Source organism: Bombus impatiens, unplaced genomic scaffold (assembly GCF_000188095.3).
Source record: "Bombus impatiens unplaced genomic scaffold, BIMP_2.2 scf_0217, whole genome shotgun sequence".
In the NCBI taxonomy this organism is placed as follows: Eukaryota; Metazoa; Arthropoda; class Insecta; order Hymenoptera; family Apidae; genus Bombus; species Bombus impatiens.
In genome coordinates this window covers 3,422,945-3,447,143 of record NT_176636.1, presented here as the reverse complement: position 1 = coordinate 3,447,143, position 24,199 = coordinate 3,422,945, and the positions used below count along the sequence as shown (strand labels likewise).

The window sequence follows — 24,199 nt, the reverse complement described above, 5'->3', positions numbered from 1 at the left end:
GATCAAGATACAAGGAAAGAATAGAAAGCAAAAGTTATTTTAATTTTCCTGTGAATACAGTTTGTTTATACAAGTAATATATAACAATACAGATATATCTTTCTTTAACAATAACATAATCTAATTAGATCACGTTAAACTTAGTCATAATTATACAGTAACATATACATATCTTATAACTATCATAAGCTGTAAAAGGTATGGTGTACTGACTTTGGATTTCTTTTTCTTTTTTTTCATTTTCTTCCACTATGCATTTAACTGAACAATCTTGTAATAAAAGCTATGCACTATCCATGAACATACAGAGTGTTTCTAAGAATATGTAATGATTTGAATTTAAACATATAATTGATTAAACGAGTAATAGTTTCATACGAAGTATAATTCAAATAAAAAATGATATAAACATTAATGTTTTATATGAAAAGTAGTTGACTTCTACGTGCATATAAAATTTTAAGAATATACATTTTAAAAACGGAAATATATTTTTGTATATATTTTAGAAAATTATGCGGCGGCTTTAGAAACATCCTGTATGTCTATATATATATAATAACAACATAGTTATACAGGTACAGAAGTTACTGAACATAGGATGTGCGTTTGAATTTTTGTTTATACGTGTATGTGTATATAGTAAATAATTATTAAACTTATTATTAAGCGATAATAAATATTATATTGTCATATGATGGCGATTTTTTAGAATATCAAGTATATTACATTAACAAGAAATATCTTAAGACATAAAGCATCAATATTCAAGTTATTTTTTTTAAAGTGCTATAAAACTATGACATGTCTCTATATTGATTTTTGCATATATAACTTTTTACATAAAATTAATCAGGTATTTAAGTATGAGCTTAAAATATATCTTGTACCTTATAAAAACATTATGTTTCAAATTAATAAGATAAAAAATATTTGTTTAGGTTTTCAACTATTTCCATGCGTATTTCAACTTTGTTTTACATACCATAATATACCTTGAAGCGAAATTATAACACGATAATGTGATTAAGAACTTTTAACGATAATAAAGACTATAATAATTATTTTGTATAATATCAAAAAACGTGTCGATAAGGTTATATAGATTAATTAAAAGCATTAAAAGCATCTTGTGGCTTTTACTAACATTATAACAATTTATGGAATTAGAAACTGGCGTTTAGAAACACGTTTTGTGATAAAAACAGTGTTAAATCGTATAAAATATAATAAATTTAAACCCAGAATATTCAAAGCGTAATAAATATAAAACTATACATACATACTGATTCTTCTTTACTTTTTGTTGATTCTGATCAAGTATCAGTCTTATGAATAATATTTGTAGAAAACTGTATTATAATATACATATGTGTATATATAGAATTTATGAAATTCAGCTTCGAAAGCGAATAGAAATTTATGATGCTAGATGATAGCCAGACGCTATCAATTCAGTTAACTATATTCAAATGTTAAATTATATTTGCGTGTATTATCTATTTTGATTTTCTGGTATTACAACTCGTATTGATTAATTTGTTGTTGCATTTTATCGCATAGAAGCTGTGAAAATTGCAAAAAATTTATTTTTTTTAAATATGAAAAAGATATTAATATTAAATTAGACAACTTACCTGTCTAATATTATAATCAGGTATTAAAATTATTTTTGATTGATCTGTACTACCAAATAATCCTAATTTCTTCTTCTTACTGGAATCTTTGATAAATATCTGTACTCCCTTATCAACTATTTTCGGTTGTTCGCTCATCTCTTGCCACGCGTGGGTCCAATGCACCTATATTATTGAAAACAATAGAATGTCTACTTTATCCAAAACTAATTTATTGCTCACTTTACGAAAATAGGATATTTATAAAATGTACTGACCCGCCATCCACCAAATAAATCACTATGCTCTAAGTATGCTATTCTCTTATCAGTAAGCAATAATACATCTTTGTTAATGTACATGTGATAAAAATAGATATCAGTATTCGCATATTTTCCTTTTTCTAATTCCTGCAAAAGAAGAGTATTCATAAATATTACAAAATATTACATAAGATTATATATATATATACTTATATATTTACACATAAGATTTTATGTCCCTCAGCTTCATCTCTGACATATGGTCTAACCAAGCAGTCTAGTTGTAAAAATCTAGATGGTCTTACTTTCTTTACTTCTTCATTCAACTCAGTTGCTCTGAAATAATTAATGAATAATGAAATAATTTAAATTATCCTTTTAGTATATTTGATAATTAGATTGATATTTAGATTGATATTTAGATTGATAGACACAGTTTATCTTTTTTACCGTTTCACTGCTCCAAATGAACCACTAGCGAAATCTATAACTCCAGCAGTTGGTCGAGTAACAAGACCAACCATGCCTTTCCCAAATCCTTTAAAGAATCCTTCCACACCTTCTTCTTTGGCACCCGATATGGGCTTCATCACAACACCAGTTACACCATCAACAACACCCTAAAAGCCATATATATCATTATTCATCTCTTTTCGTTTTTGTCTATTTATCAATAAAAGTTGTATTAATTTTTATTCCTTATTTTCACTTACCATTATCAAACCTTTTCCACTACGAGCAAGACCTTCTTGCAAGTTGGCTGGCTGTTTGTTAAGCTGTTCTTGTCGTTTTCTCTGATAGTCTTTGTCAAACGTTAAGGCAGCTATACCTTTACCTATAATAAAAACAAAAATGAAATTGGAAAAATATATAGAATAATTAATTTGATAATACAGAAACCAAACACACCCATAGCTCCAGTAATTTTAGAAACAGCTCCAGCCATTCCTCCAACAGTGTGACCTAACATACTCCTCATACCAAGAAGCAAACCTTCTGCAAATTCTCCGGGCCCTTGTATGGCACCTTGGAAAGGTTCATAAAACAAATCTTCAATGCCCTTCATAGTACCTACCACTAGGCCATACGGATTGCCTATTACATCGAGTCCCAGAACAAGAACGTAAACTTGTTTAATTGCTTGTCCTACATAATGCGTTGTTGCTTCGGAAATAAGCTGTTTATTGGTCATAAAAATGTACTCTCTTTCGAAATATGCTAATCTGCAAAGAAAATTGAGATGTATTATTCCCATATGATTTATTTCCTAGTAACTTAATTTAAAATTGATTGGTGAGAAGGTTTACTTGAAGACAATATCATTAATGTCAGTTAACGTAACACCTATTCCTTGTAACAATACATTTAATACTTGAGGTAGTGCAGATGGCCCGCTACCACTACCGCTCATTGAGAAACTTATATGAATCTGGAAAAGATGATGTCACTTATAGAAATATGGTTATGATTAATTTGAAGTGTAAAGAAACATACCTTCAAGGGAGAAAAGTGAAGTAGATCAAAGAAATTCTTCTGTTCGGCTGTAGTAATCAAACTAACGTGATACATCAGAGGTTCATCAACGAGTTTCATGTCCAATTTAAATAATTTACTCTAAAGTATACAATAAAATAATTATTATAGTATTATAGTATAGTATTTGTATATTTTATGCATATAAAGTAGATAGAACTCACTTCTTCTGCATCGTTCATTTCATTTGCTTCAAACAGTCCCACGATCGCGTTAATAAATACAATATCTACTTTCACATGAAACTCTTGTATAAGAACCTTAAAGTACCGAAATTGTTGTACATTACTATGTTCAAGTAGTCGTTTAACCATACTAAGTTCAGCGAATGGTTTCATAACTATTAAAAAATAATTTGAGAAACATATAATCACATATGTAACACTTATTTTAATCTTTAATATAAAAACTTACCTGTGCTTGCTGTAACACTCTTTGGTGGCGGGACTGGAGCTAATATAACTGGGAAAACACAGTCTGTAAGTTGATTATCAATTTGCAGTCTGTTGATCTTTGCATGTAACTGCACTTGATGCACTGAAGTACGGTATTGCAACCATAAACCAGTTTGAAAAGTGCGTCGTAGACAACGACGATGTGGTTTTAACATTTCCATATTTAAATAATCAACCTAAAATTAAAATTAATTAGTGATTAAATTGAAAGTTGAATGAAAAATTATGAAATTATTAATTTCATTTACATTACCTCTAATTTTGGTTCAAGTATTACTTTTTGTACTGGACTTTTGTCCATTTGTAATTCACGTATATATTTTTGATAGCCTTCTTCTATAACTATTACCTCTCTTGTATCAAGATTGCGCCAACGATGGTTAACAGATTTGCGCGTTTCCCACATAATTCCAGAACTAAATTATAAAATTTGCCAATATGTGAAAACTGTGATAATTGTGGAAATAATGAAAATTAATATGTGTAAGAACGTACCTAGCTATACACAAATATAACAATTCAGTTCTCATGATGTTGTTAACAAGTGAGAAGCCAACTCCGTGAATACTTATTGTTATTTCCTGTTCTATAGGTTCAAAATCACCTGCTAGTTCACAATCTTCTGCAACTTTCATATTTGTTGTAAATAGAAGCACTCGTTGTGTACCATCCAAAAATGATACATAGTATACTTCTTCTTCTAGATCTGGCAATTGAAAACCTCCTAAAGTGTCCTAAAAAATAAAATTTTTAATGTCTTTTTAATATAAATAAAATTTTAATTTTTAATGATTTTTATTAAATATTGAATATTTACTTTTCGAAGAGTTTCTTCAATTTCTTTTTTATTGTTGTCTTCCCAAACTAATTTCCGCGGACCTGCAGGATTTTCCCAAGTGTAAAACATTCTATTGTATGACTGTACAGATCTATAAAGTAATTTACAATATAATAACATTAATAATAATATTAACTTCTGCATTAATGTTCGTACCTGACATTTAGTGAACCTTTTTCCCAGAAATTGATTGTATGTGGAGTGTGATTAATAATTAAAGCTGGGGCATTTCCATGAGTGTATGCAGATAAAGAAATGTAAACTCCACCTTCGCTTATTTGTATATCTACATTAATTCCTCCATACTGTTAAATAAAAGGAATTATAGAAACATAAATTACATTACATTCGGAGAGAAATAAAAACAGAACAAACCTTATTATTTAATTTTAACAAAGTCGTATGGTTCTCTGTGTAAATAAATGGTGCAGTTTTTTCAGGGTTACCTGCGATTCTAGCACTTAGAGTTTTCTGTTCATGATCAGAACGAGGCCAATAAGCTGCACATTCTCTGGCAGGTACCTATAAGTAAATGAAATAATAAATATTTTTATTTAGATACATTAAAATTAATAATATACATTATATATTATAATTCTTCCTTTTATAAATAACTATTACCTTGATCATAGGATCAGCTGGCCTATTACCTTCTTGGCATTCAATGAGATAATCAGAGTTATTTATCAGTACATAATATGGAGTAAATGTAATTTGTTTTGTCAAAGAATTATAAGTCAATTGATTGTGAACTCCAATCTGTAATTCATAAGAAATATTGCTGATATAAGAATATGGTGATTAAATAATGGAACTATAAATAAGGAAAAATACTACTAACTTGATATATTTGGCCATTATATTTACAAATGACTACTCCCTCACTTCCTGCAACATCTATTGGAAATTTATCTGACCATTCACCATTCTCGACCCTGATCATTGCTTTCTTTTTACCAAAGAATACTTTGGAGCGAAATGAGAACAATATTGGTCCCTTGAAATTCTCTGGATGATAAAGCACATTTAGATAATCTTCTCCACTCTGAAAATATTTATATGTATAAATTTTTGTGCTAATGTTAATTGTGTTTCAATAATTTGACTGCACACAATTTAACTGTGCACAAAAAATGCAATTAATTGCATTTTTGAACATATTTATACAATGTTACATTACATTCACCAACACCAGCTAGCTTTCTTTTATAATTTTAATTATACATCTCAATAAACAAAGCTTGAATTTATAAATTTTTGTATGTTATGAATTCTTTTTGTATTTAAAGGTTTCATAAAAATTTTACAAAAACTCCTTGTATTAATGTCGCATTAAATTATTACTATTTCATTATCACAACATTGTTGCATTATTACTATATCTATGTGTTTAATCTCATAGCAATCATGCCTTGTACGTGCCATAATAATACATATACGAGTATATAAGCAGGAACACCTTACTCATAGCTAGGAAAAATGTGTAATGTTGCAAGATTATGATAGTACCACAATATGCCAACTAATAAACAAGCTGAGTATGAATGAAGCTTAGTACACTTTTTTGTTAATTTTGAAAGAGTATATGTATGTAAATGTCATTAATATTAGTTAGTAAATTATAGTTAGTAAAAAAGCGCTGATAATAATGTGTACAAACATGTAAGACATTAATATATGGACACAAGTAGTTAGTTAAATATATTAGATAGTATGAAAAGTCTATTCTACAGTTTATAAGATTAAACCATCACCAATATAAAATGAAATCAATATATCACCAAACGTGCTTTCTTCCTCTTGTATTCTGTACGTGATTGATGAGGTTTCACACAAACCAAATTCTGAAAGATACCTTTCTATGTATTAGAATTCGCGAAATTGTCAATGACGAAATTAATTTTTTCAAAAATTTTGTAAGATTACTTTTAATATTTATGATTCGACCCATGACCATTACAACTGATATAAGTCACAATAAAAGTTTAATATTGAAAAGCTATTCCAACATTCTGCGACATGCTGCTGCTTTATTACATTAAATAAATATACTTGACTTGAACAGAAAAAAGAATTAAAAGACTTGTATGCTGTATTTAACGATGCACTTATTGAGAATACTCTAGGATCTTTTAAAATAAATTTTGCACACCGAAAAATATAGCAGCCATTAATATATTATAAGAATTATTTAATTAACATTATGTCCAAAGCATGAAAAATACTGTAACATGAAATCACTACCTTGATTGGACTTGAGTGTTCTTTGCCACCCTTACTTGATTTCTGTAAAATAATGTATTGAATAAGATATAGTTATAGAAAATTAATAGTTTGCAACATAATACTACTTCCAGCATGCGTAATGTGGCATAGCACTTACATATGGCACAAAAATATCATAACTCAAGCATTGCATAGAGATTAATTACATACCTAATACAACTACTAAAAAGAAATTCATATTATTGTTTAATATATTAGAGTACTTTATTACAATACTATAAAATTATAAATAAAATTTTTGTATTTATACTTAATGGTATTTTATTTAATGGAGAATTTTTTTCTTTTTTTATTAAAAGGAAAAAGAATTATTAAAGGAAAAATAATAAGCGAGATTTACATGAAGCAGAAAATAAAATTATTGTCACTTAATTAATTGTTTAGAATAAATTTCATGATACTTACCCGATAAGACAACATCAAGCCTGTTTTATTTAACATCCAAAATGGACAATATAAAGCCATAATGATAGAACCATGTTTGTATGATGTATGCATTCCCAAATCCATTATAACTTTTTGTGCACTATCAAAAGATTCAAAAGACCATACAGAAAATTCTGGTGGATTCGCAAGTATCTCACCTCTACATGACCAATCTTTTTCTAAATAGTTTGGTAACTGTAACATATAATTAAGTAAGTTATATGAGTCACAATGTATAAAAATATGATTTACTTACTTTTATGATTATATAAGACTTTCCTGGGTCAATTGTAGGAATCTGATAAGATGTGCCAGCTTCTAAAAGTTTTTCTTGCACATTTCCAGGTAAACATACAATAATATCGATAGGCAAAAAATTCTTCAAATATACAGCTGGGTATAAATGAACATTATAGATTGTACTTGCTATAGTATGTCGACTAGTAGTCTCAAAATAAACTTGTTCCATTTCACCAACAACCTGTAAGTATTATAATACATTCTCAAAATATATAAATTCTGTTTTAAAATATTGGAATTATTTTTTCTCTACTATGTTATTCTAGTATTCTCTCTACTATTGTCTAAGTAATAAAAGACACTTTCAATGTTTAAAGCATAACAGTAACAATACACTCCGTCTTATATTACCAATAAAACATAAAAAAAACGTGCAATGAACACATTATACTGAATACCAACATAAATTTTCAACAACTATTCGAACATTTTAAGCATAATATAAATAAATTAAAAAATTAACCATAATACATTGTAAAAACTTGTTACTGAAATGCATTGAAATAAAAAATAAAACAGTGCCTACAAAGAAAATTAAACAAAGAAAAGTCCTATAAAATAAAAGATCTGTTCTCATAATTTAATGACTGAAAATTGTTGAATTTAATAAAAAGAATTAAATTCAATATAAAAATAATTTGTTCATATTTCTCTGTTTTTGTTTTGTTGTAATTATATTATTAATATGACACAATTAACAATTATAACAGAAACCATGCCAATAACCATTTTCAATCAAACATATAGGGATTCTCTATCGATAATCAGTATAATAACTATACTTATCCTACAATATTATTTGTTACAGGTATACATCCACATTAAAATTATTAACTATCTAATAGCGGCAGTAAAGATATTTATTTGGCTGATACCCAACGTATACTATGTAGCAACTGATTCTCAAACTAGTTTAGAAAAAGACGGTAGTACCTGTATAGGTGCTTCCAGATATTTTTTGTGCTCTGAGGGTAAAGTTTTCAAGCAAAGACGCTTGACGCAATCAATGAAACGACAGAATACGGATCGCCAGTTAATAGCATTCAATAATAAGCCAATAGTGTTGTTATTATATAAAATACTACCAACCACAATCATCATGAAAAACATCTAAAAGTAAAAACTGCTGCTTATAAAAGCATGTAGTGTAACTTTTTTAACGAAATTTTGTTTGATTACAGCATATGAAAATAAAAATAAATCAAACGTACTGTTTCATTATATGACTATCAAACATAATCGAAACGTCGTGAATAATAGTATTACACGTACTACACAGTGTGAAATTTTGAAAGATAGAAATCAAATATAAAAATTTTCTAAGTGTGTACATAAATAAACGCGTTTCATTTTGTTACCTTTATGTAAAATGGTTCTACAGCTTCTTGCCTCACTCGAGCCTCGCATTTTAACAGCTTTGTCATACTAACTGTTTTTTGTAAATCTTTCCAAATAAATTGTTCTAGCGAAACCATATATCTAAACAGGAAAATTAAATAAGTATTATAGAAGGGCGTAAGAAATACAAAATTTATATAAAAGTATAAAGTACCCTTCAACACTGAAAAATAGCCCATAAACATTTGTTGGTGTATATACAGTGTCTAGTGGAAGATTTAATTTACTATCTGGAGCAACAGTTCCCACGCATTCAACTTCATTTCCACGTTTAGTCATATAATATACAGATATTGGTTGACTAAAATGATTGTGTACCTAAAAAATTATTACTTGCAATTATTACTAAAGCTTAGGAATAAGAACTTATGCAATTTACCTGTAGAATACTTCTAAGAGTAACAATAGTACTTCCTTCATCTACTATAACATCAGAAACAATACCCCATTCTTCAGAACCATCCTTTCGATATTTCAGTGAAAAGAATCTTTTATCAGCTCTTAACACAGGTACAGCCAAAGTTCTATTAATTTCTTTAAACTTTAAAAAATATTATATATTAACTAACTAGATATTATTTTAGTTATATGCAATAAACTCATAAATTTATACACTTTAAAAGTATTACCGAAATAATAAACTTATCATCGTCTTTTTCTTTGATTGTTTCAATTTTCAATTGATCAAGCAGTGGTATCTCAGTTTTTGTTGTCCTCGGAGCTAACTGTACTGACGCACCAGATTCTAGAATTACCTCCATATACGAATCTGCGTTATTACTTGTAAGTTTGGATCCATCATTAAAAACCTAAAAAAAGATATGTATATTTATTTTATATACATAGTTCATAGTATTATATTTATAATTAAAAGAACATAAAAGATTCAACGACAATAAACCTTGAAGTGACTGCGCTCCAAATCTAAAACTATCGCTAAGCCAGTTTCATTCTTAAGAACATATGGTGCTACACTTTTAGCCGCTCCTTTCCCGCTAGCTTCCATGGCAGATGAAAATGCATTACCAAGTTGTTGTAATACATCGAGACATGTTTTAGTCACAGTTATTTCCAAATTTTCCTATTGCAAAATGTCATAAAGATTTTACGTGAAATATACACTAAAAAAATCAATGTTTACTAACTTACAGTTGATATTATATCAATAGACATTTTGGGAATCTGATGTAATTCTTCTGTTTCACTATCTGATGTAGGACTGGCCGCACTTGCGCCTCTAGAATCCGGTGATACATCATTAAATTGAATCTAACATACAAAATGAATAAAAAGACACATAAAAACAATGAAATAAGTTCTAAGAAATGTAACATTTCCATTTAAAAAAATTTAAATACATTACTTTAACTTTTAGTTCCCAAGGTGTAGAAACCCGCTTTTCATTTCTGATCCTCTCTATTGGTTCAATTAATGGTTCCCACAATGCTAGACAGCTATTATAATATGCCATAATTACCGACATTGTACACTCCATGTTCATCTAAAAGTATTTGAATTTTAAACAAATAGTGCAAAAAAATCTTCATTAAAGTTATACCACTATATCTTACAGTTTTTGTACTCCAATCACTAATGTTACTTTCAAAGCCAATATGAAGTAGAAGCATTGGCAATGTTTTATTACCAATGCCTGCTTCTAATGTGAGTAAAATTGTTGGTGCAGAGATTATTGCTAATTCTGGCTTATAAACTGTAGTATCTTCATCATCAGAATATACAATATCTTCTATGGCCTCTACTCCTACTTCTAAAGAAAGAATAGAAAACATATAGAAGCAAATCGCGTTAAATAATAAGAACTTAAGTGTACATTAAATATAAACAAATAAATAAATAAATATATATATATGTCGGGTTTACATTAGAATTAGGGTTAGGGACGTGAAACGAATCTTCGTTTGGACTACACGTTGTCGTTATGCAATATTGTGACTAGTGCAAATACGGTTATCATAGAACCGGACAAGTAACCGCGGTAATTAGATACTCGAGAAACTGATGACAATGATCCTAGGTTCAATAACGAAGCCGCGGTCGACGGGATGACAGATGAACGTGCTTACAAAACCCAAGTCGGACGCGCAACATTCACTGGTCGTAAGGGGTTACTCCTTTCGTCGACGAGATCGCAAGAATGAATTTCCGTCCCGATGATGCCACAGAGGAAAACTATATGGGGTGTGTCTAAAGACACGAGATCATCTGATTCGCCGANAGAGATGAACGTGCTCACAAAATCTAAGTCGGACGCGTAATATTCGCTGATCGTAAAGTGTTACTCTATTCGTCGATGGGGTCGCAAGAAGGAATGAGTTTTCATCCCGATGATGCCACAGAGGAAAACTATATGGGGTGTGTCTAAAGACACGAGATCATCGGATTCGACGAGGATAGCCTTCGTTCAGAAAGTAAGGGAAATTGACGTTGCTGCTAATTGGTCAATCTCCATATCGGTGGTTAGAAAAAGATGCTACCCGCCCTCGAGGGAAAATTGTTGGTGGGAGACGCCGTTCGTTGAAAAATAGGTCTCTCCTATCTTCCCGTAGTTGGGACAAAGACTGTTTGTCTGTTTGAAGGACTTTAGGTAACTAGATCTTAGATAACGGCCCTCGGGCTAGCTGATCACGTACTGTGGAGACGCGTCGGCATCTGGTAACCATCATATCCGAAGAATAGGATCCGCGAGCCACGGGACAGAAACCGTTGGAATGTTTACTGTCGCGTGCCGCCACAAATATTTCTTTCAAGGAGAGTTATAGAATTACTTCATACCTTTGTTAGACAAAGTGTTCATCCCGTAACTGCGGCTACGTTCGGCGACTAACTGTCGCCTCGAGCCCAGGCTCATTATCACAAATCTCGAACAAATACAATCGGATCGAAAGACGACAATTGTTTAATTACACCTATGATAGAGTCTAGATTACGGTGTTAAGGGATTTTCCCGAAGTTCCAAAGGGGAGGCTTCGATGTCCTTTCATCTCCGACATATATATATATATATTATATATGTTTTTAAGAACCTGTTTTTAAAAACCAAAAATCATTTTCTTCAAATGGAGTGACAACCCATAATCCTTCGTAATTTCGCTCAGTAATAATAACTTCCTGATCTTGCTCTTGTGTCTTTGTAGCAGTATGAACTACTTTATTCAATATTTCTATGACACCTATAAATAGCAAATTTGATTAGTGATTCAATTTCGACATTAATTACCAATAATTTATTGAATCACCTGGCGAAACTGATAAGTGAATGTCTGTGCAACAAATATCAATGTGAAGTCCTTTTCCTTCTGGTGTAGAACCTGCTACACTTACACTGCATGGTCTTAGCACCTTTATAAAATTAACATTTTAGTAGTTTCACATGTAGGAATAATATGAATCATAAGTGAACATTTTTATAAGAATCTTTACCTGATATATCCAATCACTTCTCTTCGCGGTATTATATATACCAGCTAGAATTGATAAATCTTTTATGGTGCCTGCTATTACTTGATGTTCATCCATTATACGTACTTTCAACAGTAATTCAGTCTGAAAAAATGTTACACATATGAAAGAAACAATATATATCATATACACCAATAAAAATACGTCAAGTAGATATTACATTTAATATGATACAATTGGAATTTATGTCATCCATGTCCTCTAACAAAATAATATCGGGTTTCTCAATATGTACATTAACCGTAAACATTTTTTTAGTTGGTGATACAGTTTGTTTCTTTTTAACTGCTGATTCGTTATAATTCTTTGGTTGCACTGTTTTATTTGTCGATGGTTCATCAGTAGTGAAAAAATCTTTCACTTTCATTAAATAGTCAAGTGACACAATAATACTAAATGAAAAGACTCGAATATCAACTGAAAACAAACTCAATTAAAAATTTTTTAATGGCAATAAGGACATATTCTATATTAATTAAAAAATATTGTTCAACTCACCAAACATGTCATTTGAACTTTGTCTAATGGTCATATCTAACATACTGCGAACAGGTTTGGATTCTTTTTCTATATCATCCATAGAAGGCACTGCCGTAGTTCTTTCCATGATTCTTGTAAGAGAACCTTGCCTATTTTGACGTATGTCGTCCAAAGTACAGTTCATAAGAAGAATTGAAGTTGCCATTAATCCATCGGCAAATATTCGACCTTTTAACGCGAAATGGGTTAAACAAAATTTCGCTAATCCATTCTCCGGTAGATGAAGCAGAGAACTTTGTGATTGCAGCTGTAATTAATTTGAATAATTTATACATATGTTGTTATCAACTTACTATCCCACTATCTACAAAATAAAAATTTTCCGGTTGTATGTATATATATATTTCATTGAAATTACCATTTTTGAACCTCCTGTAAATAAAGTAATCATAAGACTGTCCATAACAAACTCAAATTTAATGGACGTGTGTGTATGTACTTGCTCTTGCGAGTTTGGATCTTCTGCATCTTCTGCAGTAGCTCTTACAAACCTATCTGCTCAGATAAAGACATAATTAGTTCATAATTTCTTTACTTTATTGTAAATAAAGCAAATTATATATTCTTACCACTTTGTCGATGTTGTAAAACTTCTACTTCGAGTTTCTTTTCGGATTGACTAACACTTGCCGTGAGCTTTGTATCTTCAACTGTTTCACCTAAATTTTTTTCTAATACTTTCAATGTAGTTGCATAATCCTCTTTACTTATTAATATATTAATTTTATTTAGTCTACCCGACATGTCAATATCAGGTATAGATGTAAACCAGGCAGTAGATAAATTACGTTTAATGAGTAATGTAAAACTGACTGGTTCTAACAGCAATATTTCGTTTTCAATCGCGAACTTCTCCATATTTAGTCTTACGCTATTGTAAAAATAATACATTAAATAATTGCGATTATCAAAATTAGTAAATGTTACTAAATTCTGTAAATAATTATTACCGGGACAACTTTAAATTTTGTAGCTCGATTCTCATTTCATCGACAATAGGACAATCTCCAGCATCATTTGTAACTTCTAACTTCTTAAAAACATTACATATAGTAAGGTTACCCATATCTAGTGTTAAACAATGATCACTTTTCGAATGCATTGGTACATATATAACTGGAGCCTAGATAACAATTTCGTCATAACGTAAATGATTTAGTAAACAAAAAATCGAATTATTTTTCTACACATTTTTCTATATACTTTAATTTTTACTGCAAGGCCAATACGTGCCGCACTTTCTTTAACGTCTTTAATATTTGTCTTCGCGGCTTCTGCAGCTGCTGCTGATGCATCCCTTATGGCTTGTTGTGCCGTTTGAAAATTGTTTAAAAAACTCTAAAAGATGAAATATTCTTTAATGCCATCTATTTATTAAGATATTTTCACTATTATATAAGATTTTTTTACCATTATACTAGTAACAAACATATTCAAAAAGACGATACGATAACAGCCCATAACAACTGTGATAGACATATTATTTTTATCAATGTCTGACGACTCAATATTATACATTATAGCTTGGATTTGCAAGGATTCAGTATCTTCTGTCACTGATACAATCTATATATCAAAACAGTAATTAATTATATTATTACAATAAATTAACATTTAATTGATTTAATAAAAAAATAAAGACTTACATCCTTGTAACCTGACGCTTCGTTAAGATCTTTAATGCTAATAGAAGATAAATTAACATTTGCTTGAGAATAGGAAGCTTTCATTATAAATCCGGCAGTGATACCGTCGATATAAAATGCAGAAATTTCTCTACAATCACTAGTTATCTTCATACAAATAGTCCCAACTTTTGCTTGGACTTTTAGATCTACGTGCTCCATCATTGTTCTTCTCCGTCCTAAACATATATGTATAATTATAATTTATAACTTCAACTTTAAAGTATAAAAACATATAATAGAAGTGTACTTACGTGCCGTTGACCTAAATTTTTGCTTTTGAATTTGTTCTCTTAAAAATGTAGAAGTTTCTTCTTGAATGGAAACCAAATGAGAAGGTCGTGGACGTATGCGAGGCTCTTTTTCAAGTTTACTAGTTGCTATGACATTCATTTGATCCTACAATTTAAATATGAGACAATATAATTTGCGCTTTATTACTCATATACGCAAAATTTGTTGCTACTATAAATTACCTGCACATATGATATAAATTGAAGAAGATTTATAAGAGCTTCTTGATGTAATAAAACATCCAATGTTGTAAATTCTAATTTTAATAATTGAAGAACAGATCCGTATTTCGTCTTAAATTCAGGAGATCGCTTATTTACCTAAAAATAAATATAAAAGAGTTAAATTATATCCTGTGAATAATTTATTTAATAATATAAATCTATTTACTTACATTTATATACTGTACTGTTATCAAATATTCATGTCTACCTGATAACATTGGAGTGGTTATCATAAATATTTCTCTTTGATTGTAATGTTGCTTGACTTGAACTCCACCTAATCTTAATAATATCTCTTGATCATAAGTCCTTTGTAACATCTCTGCTTCTAACTGTAGTACCTCGAACTTCACAAATGGTATTATTTCATTACCCTTTTGGGATGAAACTTGTATTGCAAATTCTATAATAAATAATATAATTTTTGATTAAAATCTAATTACTTATAAAACTTCATTTGTTACCTTTCATTTCAAATTTCATTTCCATATCAATCGTTTGTTTAACTGAAGTTACAGTAGAATCTTCTTCTTTCTTCTTCTCAGCAATGGTAGTAGTTATATCTTTCAGCAAAGATAATTGTGAAACAGATTTACTCTAAAAAATATTTTTTAATCAGAATAGAACATCTAATAATCGATGTATAATACAAAATATACCATATATGACTTCTGGAGATCTGTTGGTTCCTCTTTTGGCTGCGGTATGCTCTGAGCAATAGAAAGAGCTTGCAATAAACGAATATCTAAAAAATTTAAAAGAGAAGATTATATTCTGCGTATTATTAATATATACTATTTACTAAAACAAAATTTTGTCCCAAAATGATACCTGTTATATTAACAACAACTGATGGTAATTGGCCTATCAACCTTAATTTCGGAAGTAATGGATCGTCCGTTATTAAACATTTGTGAAATTGGATTTCAAGCGTTGTTGGGTGTAATAATGTCATAGAATCATCCACATTTGATAATACCGTGCGCCATTCTTCGCCAGGCAATGAAACTAATACCTATTTTACATTATAGTTAAACGTGATCATAATGATGACTACACATTTGATACATAAGAAATTGAAAATACATACTTGAAAATCGACTATCTTTAAAACAAATTTATCATAACTATGTTCTCTAAGATGCAATAACACATCTTCTTCAGTTTTACCCATGCTGATTAATTGTTTAACAGATACATTTGTCTTATCATCGCCCTTTGGTTTTTCCAAAGAATGTATTTGCAAGCTACCAAGATTTACAACTAATAATGATTTTGTACTATCATAAAATCCATCATGTGGTATGATTAACTGAGAAGCTTGCATATTAACCTGTTATGTATTTATGTATTTTTATAGATATTAAATTTTGTTCATTATAACGAATGTATATTGTTGAATGAATTGTTACCTGTATGTCTAATACTGAATGCTTTTGAATAGCATGCTCCAAACCTAAAGCCGACATTTCTTTCAAACCTTCTAATTGTACAGCAGCAGCTGCTTGAAGACTGTGCATGAAAGTAATTATTTAAATGTCAAAATACCTACTGTTGAAAAACAGTATAATATATATAATACTCTTACTTGTTCAAAGTCGATGAATTTTGTACTTTAAACAAATTAGCTATTTCTATCACGGTCTGTGCATCGTAAATAATATCCACAGATTTCGATTTTACTATCATACGATCGCCACACAATTTATCGAGAGGATTCTTTTCGTACGACACTGATATTAAAACATTATCTGCGCCATGCTGATGGGAATTAAAAAGTGAAGGAATATGTTCATCTTGTTTCGTTCCTAATAATTTCATCTCATTAATTGATGCTGTAACTCTATAACAAAAAAAAAACATTATATATTAATTCAAATTTTTATCAGAACTATTTTTATAATAAAAAACACACAAAATAGCATTAGCAGATGGTCTCGATTTGAAACCAGCCTCAACACTATGAAGTTGAAGATCCAAAATACAAGGATGTTCTTTATCTGTATCTAAAATTATAATTTGTAGCTCGTGTAAAAGAAATCGTGTGTCGATCATTTCATATGTTTCGGGATAATGAGCTGGTGCACTATTTTCTTGATAGTCAATCGCTCTATATAACTTTTCTTTCTCTTGTGGTGTCATTGCCTGCTCGAATTTCCGCACTAAAATATTTAAATAAATCAAGGAGAGTAAATAAGAAAATTATTTAATTTATGTGTTTTAAAATAGTACATAATCGAATGTATTACTTATAGCAGCTGCAGAATTCAATTCTTGTGTTTCCTCTGTCTGTGTACTGGACCACAAGAAACCGAACCAACCGCGTTTCGCTTTTAGATTTTTTTCTCTTTCAGCCATTCTCTCTACCTATGAAATACAAGTAAAAATCCAACTTATTAACGATCATAAAAAATATATATTTTTTTTATGAAATAAGAGTTTTTGTCAACTAACTTCCATTTCTATCTTTTGCCTAATAATGACTAAATTAAAAATGTCCAATCTTCTTTCACACTGAGTAAGATGATCTGCTATTTCTTGTGTGACTTTTTTGGTCGTTAATTTTGTTTGATAACTGTCAGCATAAGAGCGACACATATCTCGATGCTCTTTCATATGATTCCAATCCCAATTTCTACGTTTTCTACGTACTTCTTCTTCTAAGACACAAACATATGCAAACTTCCACCTGAGGATAATTACTTATTATACAAACATCTTCTTTTTATTTCTAACTATTCAGGATAATTTGTTACCATTCTTTATAATGTCCTCTGTATGATGTTAAATTTGGTCTATACTTTCTAAATGGTGCAGCTTTCTGAGCTTGATCTAAACCCTCTCCTAATTGAACGATGGTTTGATATTGTTTCCTTGCTAATCCTATTCTTAATTTTTGCATTTCCATGTCTAACCATACCTTGGGAATCGTATAGTTACTTCCATCTGTTTCTGGCTTTGGATTTAATTTTAACTTTGCATTGACATTGATTGGACCTAATACTAAACAAGAAAGAAACAATTATGAAAAAGTTTTTAATTATAAAACTTAGATGATGAGAAATTAATTAATTTGGTATTAATATTCGTTTATGTATTATATATAGTATTCTAACTTATATTTACTTACAGTATTGATAACCAGGTGGATTATAATCTATGGTTGCAATTCCATTATGAAATAAATTTAAATAATTTGATTTTGTATTACTAAACTGTTCTAGAGTTGTATTGAGATACACTGCCAAACCATCTAGTGTGCATAACTGGAAAAAAATATGTTTTATTCTCAACAACACCTTTAGCACTGTTTATTTACTGGGTTTCCACATACCTTGTAAATTTGTGGAATAGCATACATATCTTTTAAGTTACCAGTTGTTTGCCAAGAATCTGTACAACTTTCTAAGGTAAATGTACTCAATGTAAAACCAACTGAAAAAGGATGGTCTTTGTATGAGATATGATCTTCATATCTCACATGTATCTTTTTGATTTCGATGTGAATATTTTTTATCATACGGGCAATGAGTTTTTCAATCATTGAATCATCTAGTTTTTCTTGTGCTAAAAGATACAAATAAAATAATGACTGCTAGAAAAGATACAAAATCATAAAATTATTTAATGAAATATTGTTACATTTGATATCTGCTAATTGTTTCTTTTTTTCAACTCTTGCAAGTTCTGCATGTTTTGCTTCAAGTTGTATTCTTGCTTCTTTTTCTGCATCATAAGCAACCTGACTTGAAGGTACTACAAGTATAAATAGTTCCTCAACTATTGCATCAATTTGTCCATTCCACATATCTTTGAATGGTATTTTTAATATAAGTTTTCCTGAAGGAAGATAGAAAAATAAACTTATAAAGATTAATTTTATGTTTTGTTATTTATTATACAAGTATACATAATTTTATTTACAAACCTAATCTTCCATATTCCAATCGAATAGGTAGATCCAGTATATCTAATGCACTTTCTTTTATTAATAAGTCTTTTAACACTACATCACCTAAAAGGAAGAAACTATAACGTGTATAACTATAAACGTGTTTTCATTGCTTTTGTAAAAATAAAAAGTATATCTTTATTCCTAAACAAATAATAGGTAGATATGTATTTCTAGTTAAATACTGCAATATACATTGAAAAGAAAAGTACCGTAACATATCATAATAAAATTTTGTAAAAATATTTTCTTATTTTATGTGTATGCATAATTAACTCTTGAAAAATAAATGAATCTAGTTAATTTTTTTATGCAAATAAAAATAAATTATAAAATTTGGTTTACAGGATTTTGTAAGAGAAAAAATACAAAACTACACTACATAAATATCTTTCTATTGTATTTATATAGTACTTGTATTTAATATACAAGAACAAAATATTATGTACACAGTAATGGTAAAAGAATTTAAATATTTAAAATTCTATAAGATACTGTGATAGTAAAGCAACTAATAATAAACTAAGTAATTAAAATAACAACTACATGGCAAAAGTAACGAAAATATTCTTTTTTTCAAACAAAACAACATTGAAGCAACACATATAAATTGTTTATTTTTTGTCTTAACATATAACTTTATATGTTACAAAACATATTTCTTAATTTTAATGTATGTATATATGTGCATTCATAATTTTGATACATGTACTAAACCATAAGCAATAAAACGATAAAGTCGAAAAGATCGTAACATAAATAGAAGCTGATCTCACTTCGACGTACTATTAATATATCTGTATGTACATATTTATGAAATATCAAACTGTGTGTTATCATGTGTTATCATCGAATGCGTTTTATTTTTTAAAATTTCCTAGGGCCTCGCCGGACTTTGCAATTAAATAGAAGGGCACTCCTTGTAACTGAACATACATACATGGAACGCTCGTAACTTTCAAGACAATTCTTTCGTAACTGTTCGTGAATGCTTACCTCCCCATAAGCTCAGTTTTAATTGCGTGCAATCCAAATTTTGAATATACTCTCCCAACACCTTGTTCAGGAGCTCGGCAACAATCGATTCAAAAACCATCTTCGAATTCTTATTTTACGAAATAAAAAGGTTTCTATAAGAAAATATTTTTAGTTCACGATAACAAATAAATTATTTGGTCAATTTTCGTGCTCTGGATACACGTTAAACAGTAAGCGGGTCAGGCACGAAAGTAAAATCGATCGATAAGAATTGCCGCATAACCTTCAAGGTGTTCGTATATGTTGTGTAGAACTAATACAACACACAGATGAAAAAAATAATCTGTGTGATCTTATGGCTGCTGTAATTACCGCCACCAAACGTTTTTAATTATTGTCATCATTCAGGCTGTTGAAATCTCTGTTTAAAATAAATACACTGTCACGTCACACTCGTTGTCTATATTTCGAATTTATCGAAGACGATTTAATTTATCTATATTTATCGATTGGCTTTAAATTTTTTGTAATTTGGATGACGACATTGTTAAAAAATGTGATATTGTCAATGTCTTCTAACGAAATACGTGATTACACCAACTCTACCTTCACATTCTCTAGCTACTTGCAGTCACTTCATTAGATGACTATATACACACCAAACTTACACGGATAGACTCAACTAGTTCATACGACTATATGTATGTACATATACATACGTATTACATACGACGATTGATAAAGTTTCTGCCTGTCTTTAATAAATATATTTGATAAAAACGTATTTATTCATCACCTTTATTCTTTTACATCTATTTATGAAATTTATGTTATATTGTTCTTATTAAATAAAAGGATCCTTTATTGAACATCATTCGTCAGTTTTTATTTAGTTCTTTTTATATTACATAATTTAGTGATTTATAGTTTTAAAATAGTTGGAAATAGAAGAAAATTTCTTTGAACAACATTAAACAGTTTAGAATAGTAAGAGAGTGAAGGCTTTAAAAAATTTCAAGATATTTTAAAATTTATTTACGATTAATACGATCAATTTGAAAGATATTTTATCTTTTAAGTTTGTGAATCTTGTCAAATGAAAGACAAGGAAAGTAAACACAAGAATACTTAACACTTTTTCCTAGAGAATAAAAATACGTATTGATTCGCGTAAAAATATATATATAAATCAACTTAAAAAGATAAAAGTAATTTTTAAAGCTTTAAAATGCCGCCATTTACAGTACAATTATACCTTGTGATATACTACTCGAAACCATTTAATTTTGCCTAATAAGATATCTTTGTGTAATGTAAATTATTTCTAAGATTACTCATAATTCTTAATTAAACATCATAGAAATTTACATTTTCAATTCAATATTTTTTTTAAATATTTTTGAATACTTCACAAAAATATATCGTATTTTATTTTCTTTAAACAACTCAAAGTTGGAAAATTAATTTAATCTAAAATTCATTTAATTACGAAAACCACTTTAAATTCGTAACATTAAAAATCTCTTCGTTATATTTTGCAACTAAATATGGATTTAATCTTCTAACATACACTTTTCTAAGTCCTATATCTTGTAATTTTCTATAATTATCAGTTAACATACCATCTTTACTGAAAAGATTTCTAAATTTCTTTAACTGCAAACAGATAATACATATAGAAATAAATTTCTATGAAAAAAGATATTGATTGAAACTAATTGTAATATAATAAAGGAGTACCTGTGAAACAGATATTGATACAGGCATGGGAAAAATTATCCAGGTTACTACTTCATTACATGGTGGTGTAGTTAATGAACCCTTATAAGTATAAAATACATCCGTATTTTTAGGCAATAATGAAACTAGTTTTATAGGCTTATTTAATGCTATTTCATTATTTAAGAATTGCACGTTCGTTAAGGCATTTACGATAGAGTGTAAGGATTTGTTATCTTCTTCCTGTAACTAAATATAAACCCTAAATAAAGTAACGTTCTGAAAAAAGATTTATTTTATAAGAACTTACTTGGAAAAAGATTCCTAGAACTACAAGACCATTTTTGTAATTTAGTGCATTAGATAAATTTGAATAAGCCCTATTTTTATGAACTATATGCATTTCCATAGGATATCTATAGGATACATGAGAAAATTAAATAAAAATAATAAAGTTTATATATATGTTTTGTTCTTTTACCTAACACCATTTAAAATATGCTCAGATCCCCTGTTATTTTTTGCACCCCAATGAAAGTGCAAATGATCTACTTCATATTCTTCATTTATATCAAGTGAGCCTCCAAATATATAAGGTAGTCTTTTTCTTAAGTGATTATTTATATTAATTACAACTGAAAAAACAGACATAGACTACTTATTAAGTATTATTCTGGGATAAAATCCAATGACAATACCTGAATGACCATTGTTTTCCAAATATAATGGACTGGGTAAAAAATCATGATAGCCAATTACTTCAAGTGCAGGTAAAGGAAGAGTTATTGATTTGGATGATGATATGGATATTGGAGATTGCAATTTTCCAGCACATAATTTAAAATTTTGAATCCATGTATGTTGATCTGGAATATTATATTGAATGAAGAATAAAAATATTATGAGAAATGTATTGGGAGACATTATACATACCACGTTTACTATAGCTAAAGTATCCAGCTATAATTGGTACTAAAAAAATATTTTTCTGTTACAAATAATACAATAAAATAATATAAAAATAATTAAACTTACTAGCTGTCACCAATACTACACATTTTATAATACAGATCATGTTAATGTAATTTTAATTTATTCTTCCTCACAATTTAGTACTTCAATTTTGCTCTTACAACTCGAACGACATTTAACGATACTATTAACAAGCAATGTAATACGATAATTGCACATTCTTGCAATATATACTTTGTGTATGGGCCCATGAAACACACTAAGTTATTTCTAGCATCTCCCAACTGTTTCATTTACATATTGCATACTCCATTATCATCATTAATACAGGATATCTTATGTACACACATCTCAGTGTATTTTGTTTCAAGTAGAACTATAGTAACACGAAATTCAAGTACATTTGCTCTGTACATAATATTCACTTTTAAGTATATGTTTTTCTTTGATATGACTTTATGATATAGCTTGTATAATAGATATTATAACAATTTATTTACATATATACAAATAATATATACCATCATAATACATTGTTATATTAATTATTTAAAAATTCAACATTTTGCGAAGAATAATCGGTACAATACGTAAATTTACAATTAGCTCTAATATTTAAGCTAAGGTATTAGTGACTTTGACAAAGTTGTTATAAAATTGTCTTACATTTGTTTCATCTTGTTATAAATCGTAATATAATATAGTTTTACAATATGTACACATGCACACGAAATACATATATATGTATAGGTAGAAAGATAAATAATAAAAATCAGTTCATCACAGATTATTATTTAAGTATTGTTCATGATGAAAATTGCATTTATTTCTATAGTATTGCAAAGAAAGCATACAAATTCTTTGAATACTTATAAGATTTTTATGCTTCTGATATTTCCAAAACATATTTTAAAAAAGACAAGTTTATATACTTTATTCTCTTTGCAATATAAAAATCATGTGATTATAAAAATTTTCATCGTATCGATAACTACATTAAATTGAACATTATGACAAGTAAAAAACAAATTTGTTGTTGTTGAGTAGAGTATGTATAATGTTCCTAATAATAAAATAATAAATAAACTATAACTTCTGTTTTGTGAAGCATTTAGTTATTTAATGTATACAATAAATTATTGATATAAAAGGTTATGTATTGTATCTTAATATTAATAGCACCATTTGAAATTTTATATCTTTCAACAAATTGAATATAAAAAATTATTAGAAACCATTT

General features: G+C 28.8%; 2 protein-coding genes across 5 annotated transcripts; both read right to left on the bottom strand.

The window, feature by feature from the left end:
• Positions 1-229: 229 nt before the first annotated feature.
• On the bottom strand, positions 230-20,965 carry LOC100745652 (vacuolar protein sorting-associated protein 13). Of its 4 annotated transcripts, XM_012383555.3 has the most exons (60): positions 20,287-20,965; positions 19,267-19,353; positions 18,981-19,178; positions 18,673-18,905; positions 18,469-18,604; positions 18,095-18,341; positions 17,793-18,027; positions 17,588-17,705; positions 17,254-17,500; positions 16,927-17,181; positions 16,751-16,850; positions 16,429-16,671; positions 16,170-16,353; positions 15,998-16,083; positions 15,803-15,935; positions 15,509-15,741; positions 15,297-15,434; positions 15,075-15,219; positions 14,782-14,999; positions 14,546-14,701; positions 14,339-14,473; positions 14,086-14,258; positions 13,705-14,006; positions 13,494-13,630; positions 13,094-13,382; positions 12,756-13,012; positions 12,557-12,679; positions 12,373-12,475; positions 12,160-12,306; positions 10,687-10,883; positions 10,479-10,616; positions 10,265-10,384; positions 10,017-10,196; positions 9,745-9,924; positions 9,495-9,656; positions 9,270-9,433; positions 9,076-9,196; positions 8,651-8,827; positions 7,674-7,898; positions 7,397-7,612; positions 6,950-6,991; positions 6,487-6,549; positions 5,547-5,750; positions 5,327-5,464; positions 5,081-5,227; positions 4,862-5,010; positions 4,685-4,796; positions 4,363-4,601; positions 4,121-4,283; positions 3,827-4,043; positions 3,577-3,752; positions 3,374-3,493; positions 3,187-3,308; positions 2,789-3,102; positions 2,593-2,714; positions 2,330-2,499; positions 2,101-2,215; positions 1,895-2,026; positions 1,638-1,802; positions 230-1,566 (listed from the first exon to the last, which is right to left on the bottom strand). In XM_012383555.3, exons 1-60 carry the CDS (start codon positions 20,384-20,386, stop codon positions 1,519-1,521), a joined length of 9,996 nt encoding a protein of 3,331 aa, XP_012238978.1. In that variant the 5' UTR covers positions 20,387-20,965; the 3' UTR covers positions 230-1,518. The 4 variants fall into 4 exon arrangements, with proteins under 4 accessions (XP_012238978.1, XP_012238979.1, XP_012238981.1 ...); XM_012383556.3 differs by lacking the exon at positions 6,487-6,549 and having other exon boundaries at positions 20,287-20,964; XM_012383558.3 differs by lacking the exon at positions 8,651-8,827 and having other exon boundaries at positions 20,287-20,964.
• A 163-nt stretch (positions 20,966-21,128) lies between these two features.
• LOC100742422 (carbonic anhydrase 2-like) lies at positions 21,129-24,124 on the bottom strand. The gene is made up of 7 exons (XM_024366354.2): positions 23,023-24,124; positions 22,921-22,959; positions 22,686-22,853; positions 22,469-22,622; positions 22,298-22,403; positions 22,009-22,236; positions 21,129-21,924 (listed from the first exon to the last, which is right to left on the bottom strand). The coding sequence occupies exons 1-7, from the start codon at positions 23,060-23,062 to the stop codon at positions 21,754-21,756; spliced, it is 906 nt and encodes a 301-aa protein (XP_024222122.2). The 5' UTR covers positions 23,063-24,124; the 3' UTR covers positions 21,129-21,753.
• Between the last annotated feature and the right edge of the window lie 75 nt (positions 24,125-24,199).

What these genes read in the sequence shown, in the direction of transcription:
- LOC100745652 (XM_012383555.3), bottom strand. Translation starts at nt 20,386, where the DNA reads ATGGTTTTTGAATCGATTGTTGCCGAGCTCCTGAACAAGGTGTTGGGA. An exon ending in TGTTTGTTACTAGTATAATG is followed by an intron (nt 14,474 to 14,545) that starts GTAAAAAAATCT and finishes TTCATCTTTTAG; the next exon opens with AGTTTTTTAAACAATTTTCA. An exon ending in GCCTTGCAGTAAAAATTAAA is followed by an intron (nt 14,259 to 14,338) that starts GTATATAGAAAA and finishes ATTGTTATCTAG; the next exon opens with GCTCCAGTTATATATGTACC.
- LOC100742422 (XM_024366354.2), bottom strand. Translation starts at nt 23,062, where the DNA reads ATGATCTGTATTATAAAATGTGTAGTATTGGTGACAGCTA. An exon ending in CTTTAGCTATAGTAAACGTG is followed by an intron (nt 22,854 to 22,920) that starts GTATGTATAATG and finishes ATAATATTCCAG; the next exon opens with ATCAACATACATGGATTCAA. An exon ending in CATATTTTAAATGGTGTTAG is followed by an intron (nt 22,404 to 22,468) that starts GTAAAAGAACAA and finishes TGTATCCTATAG; the next exon opens with ATATCCTATGGAAATGCATA.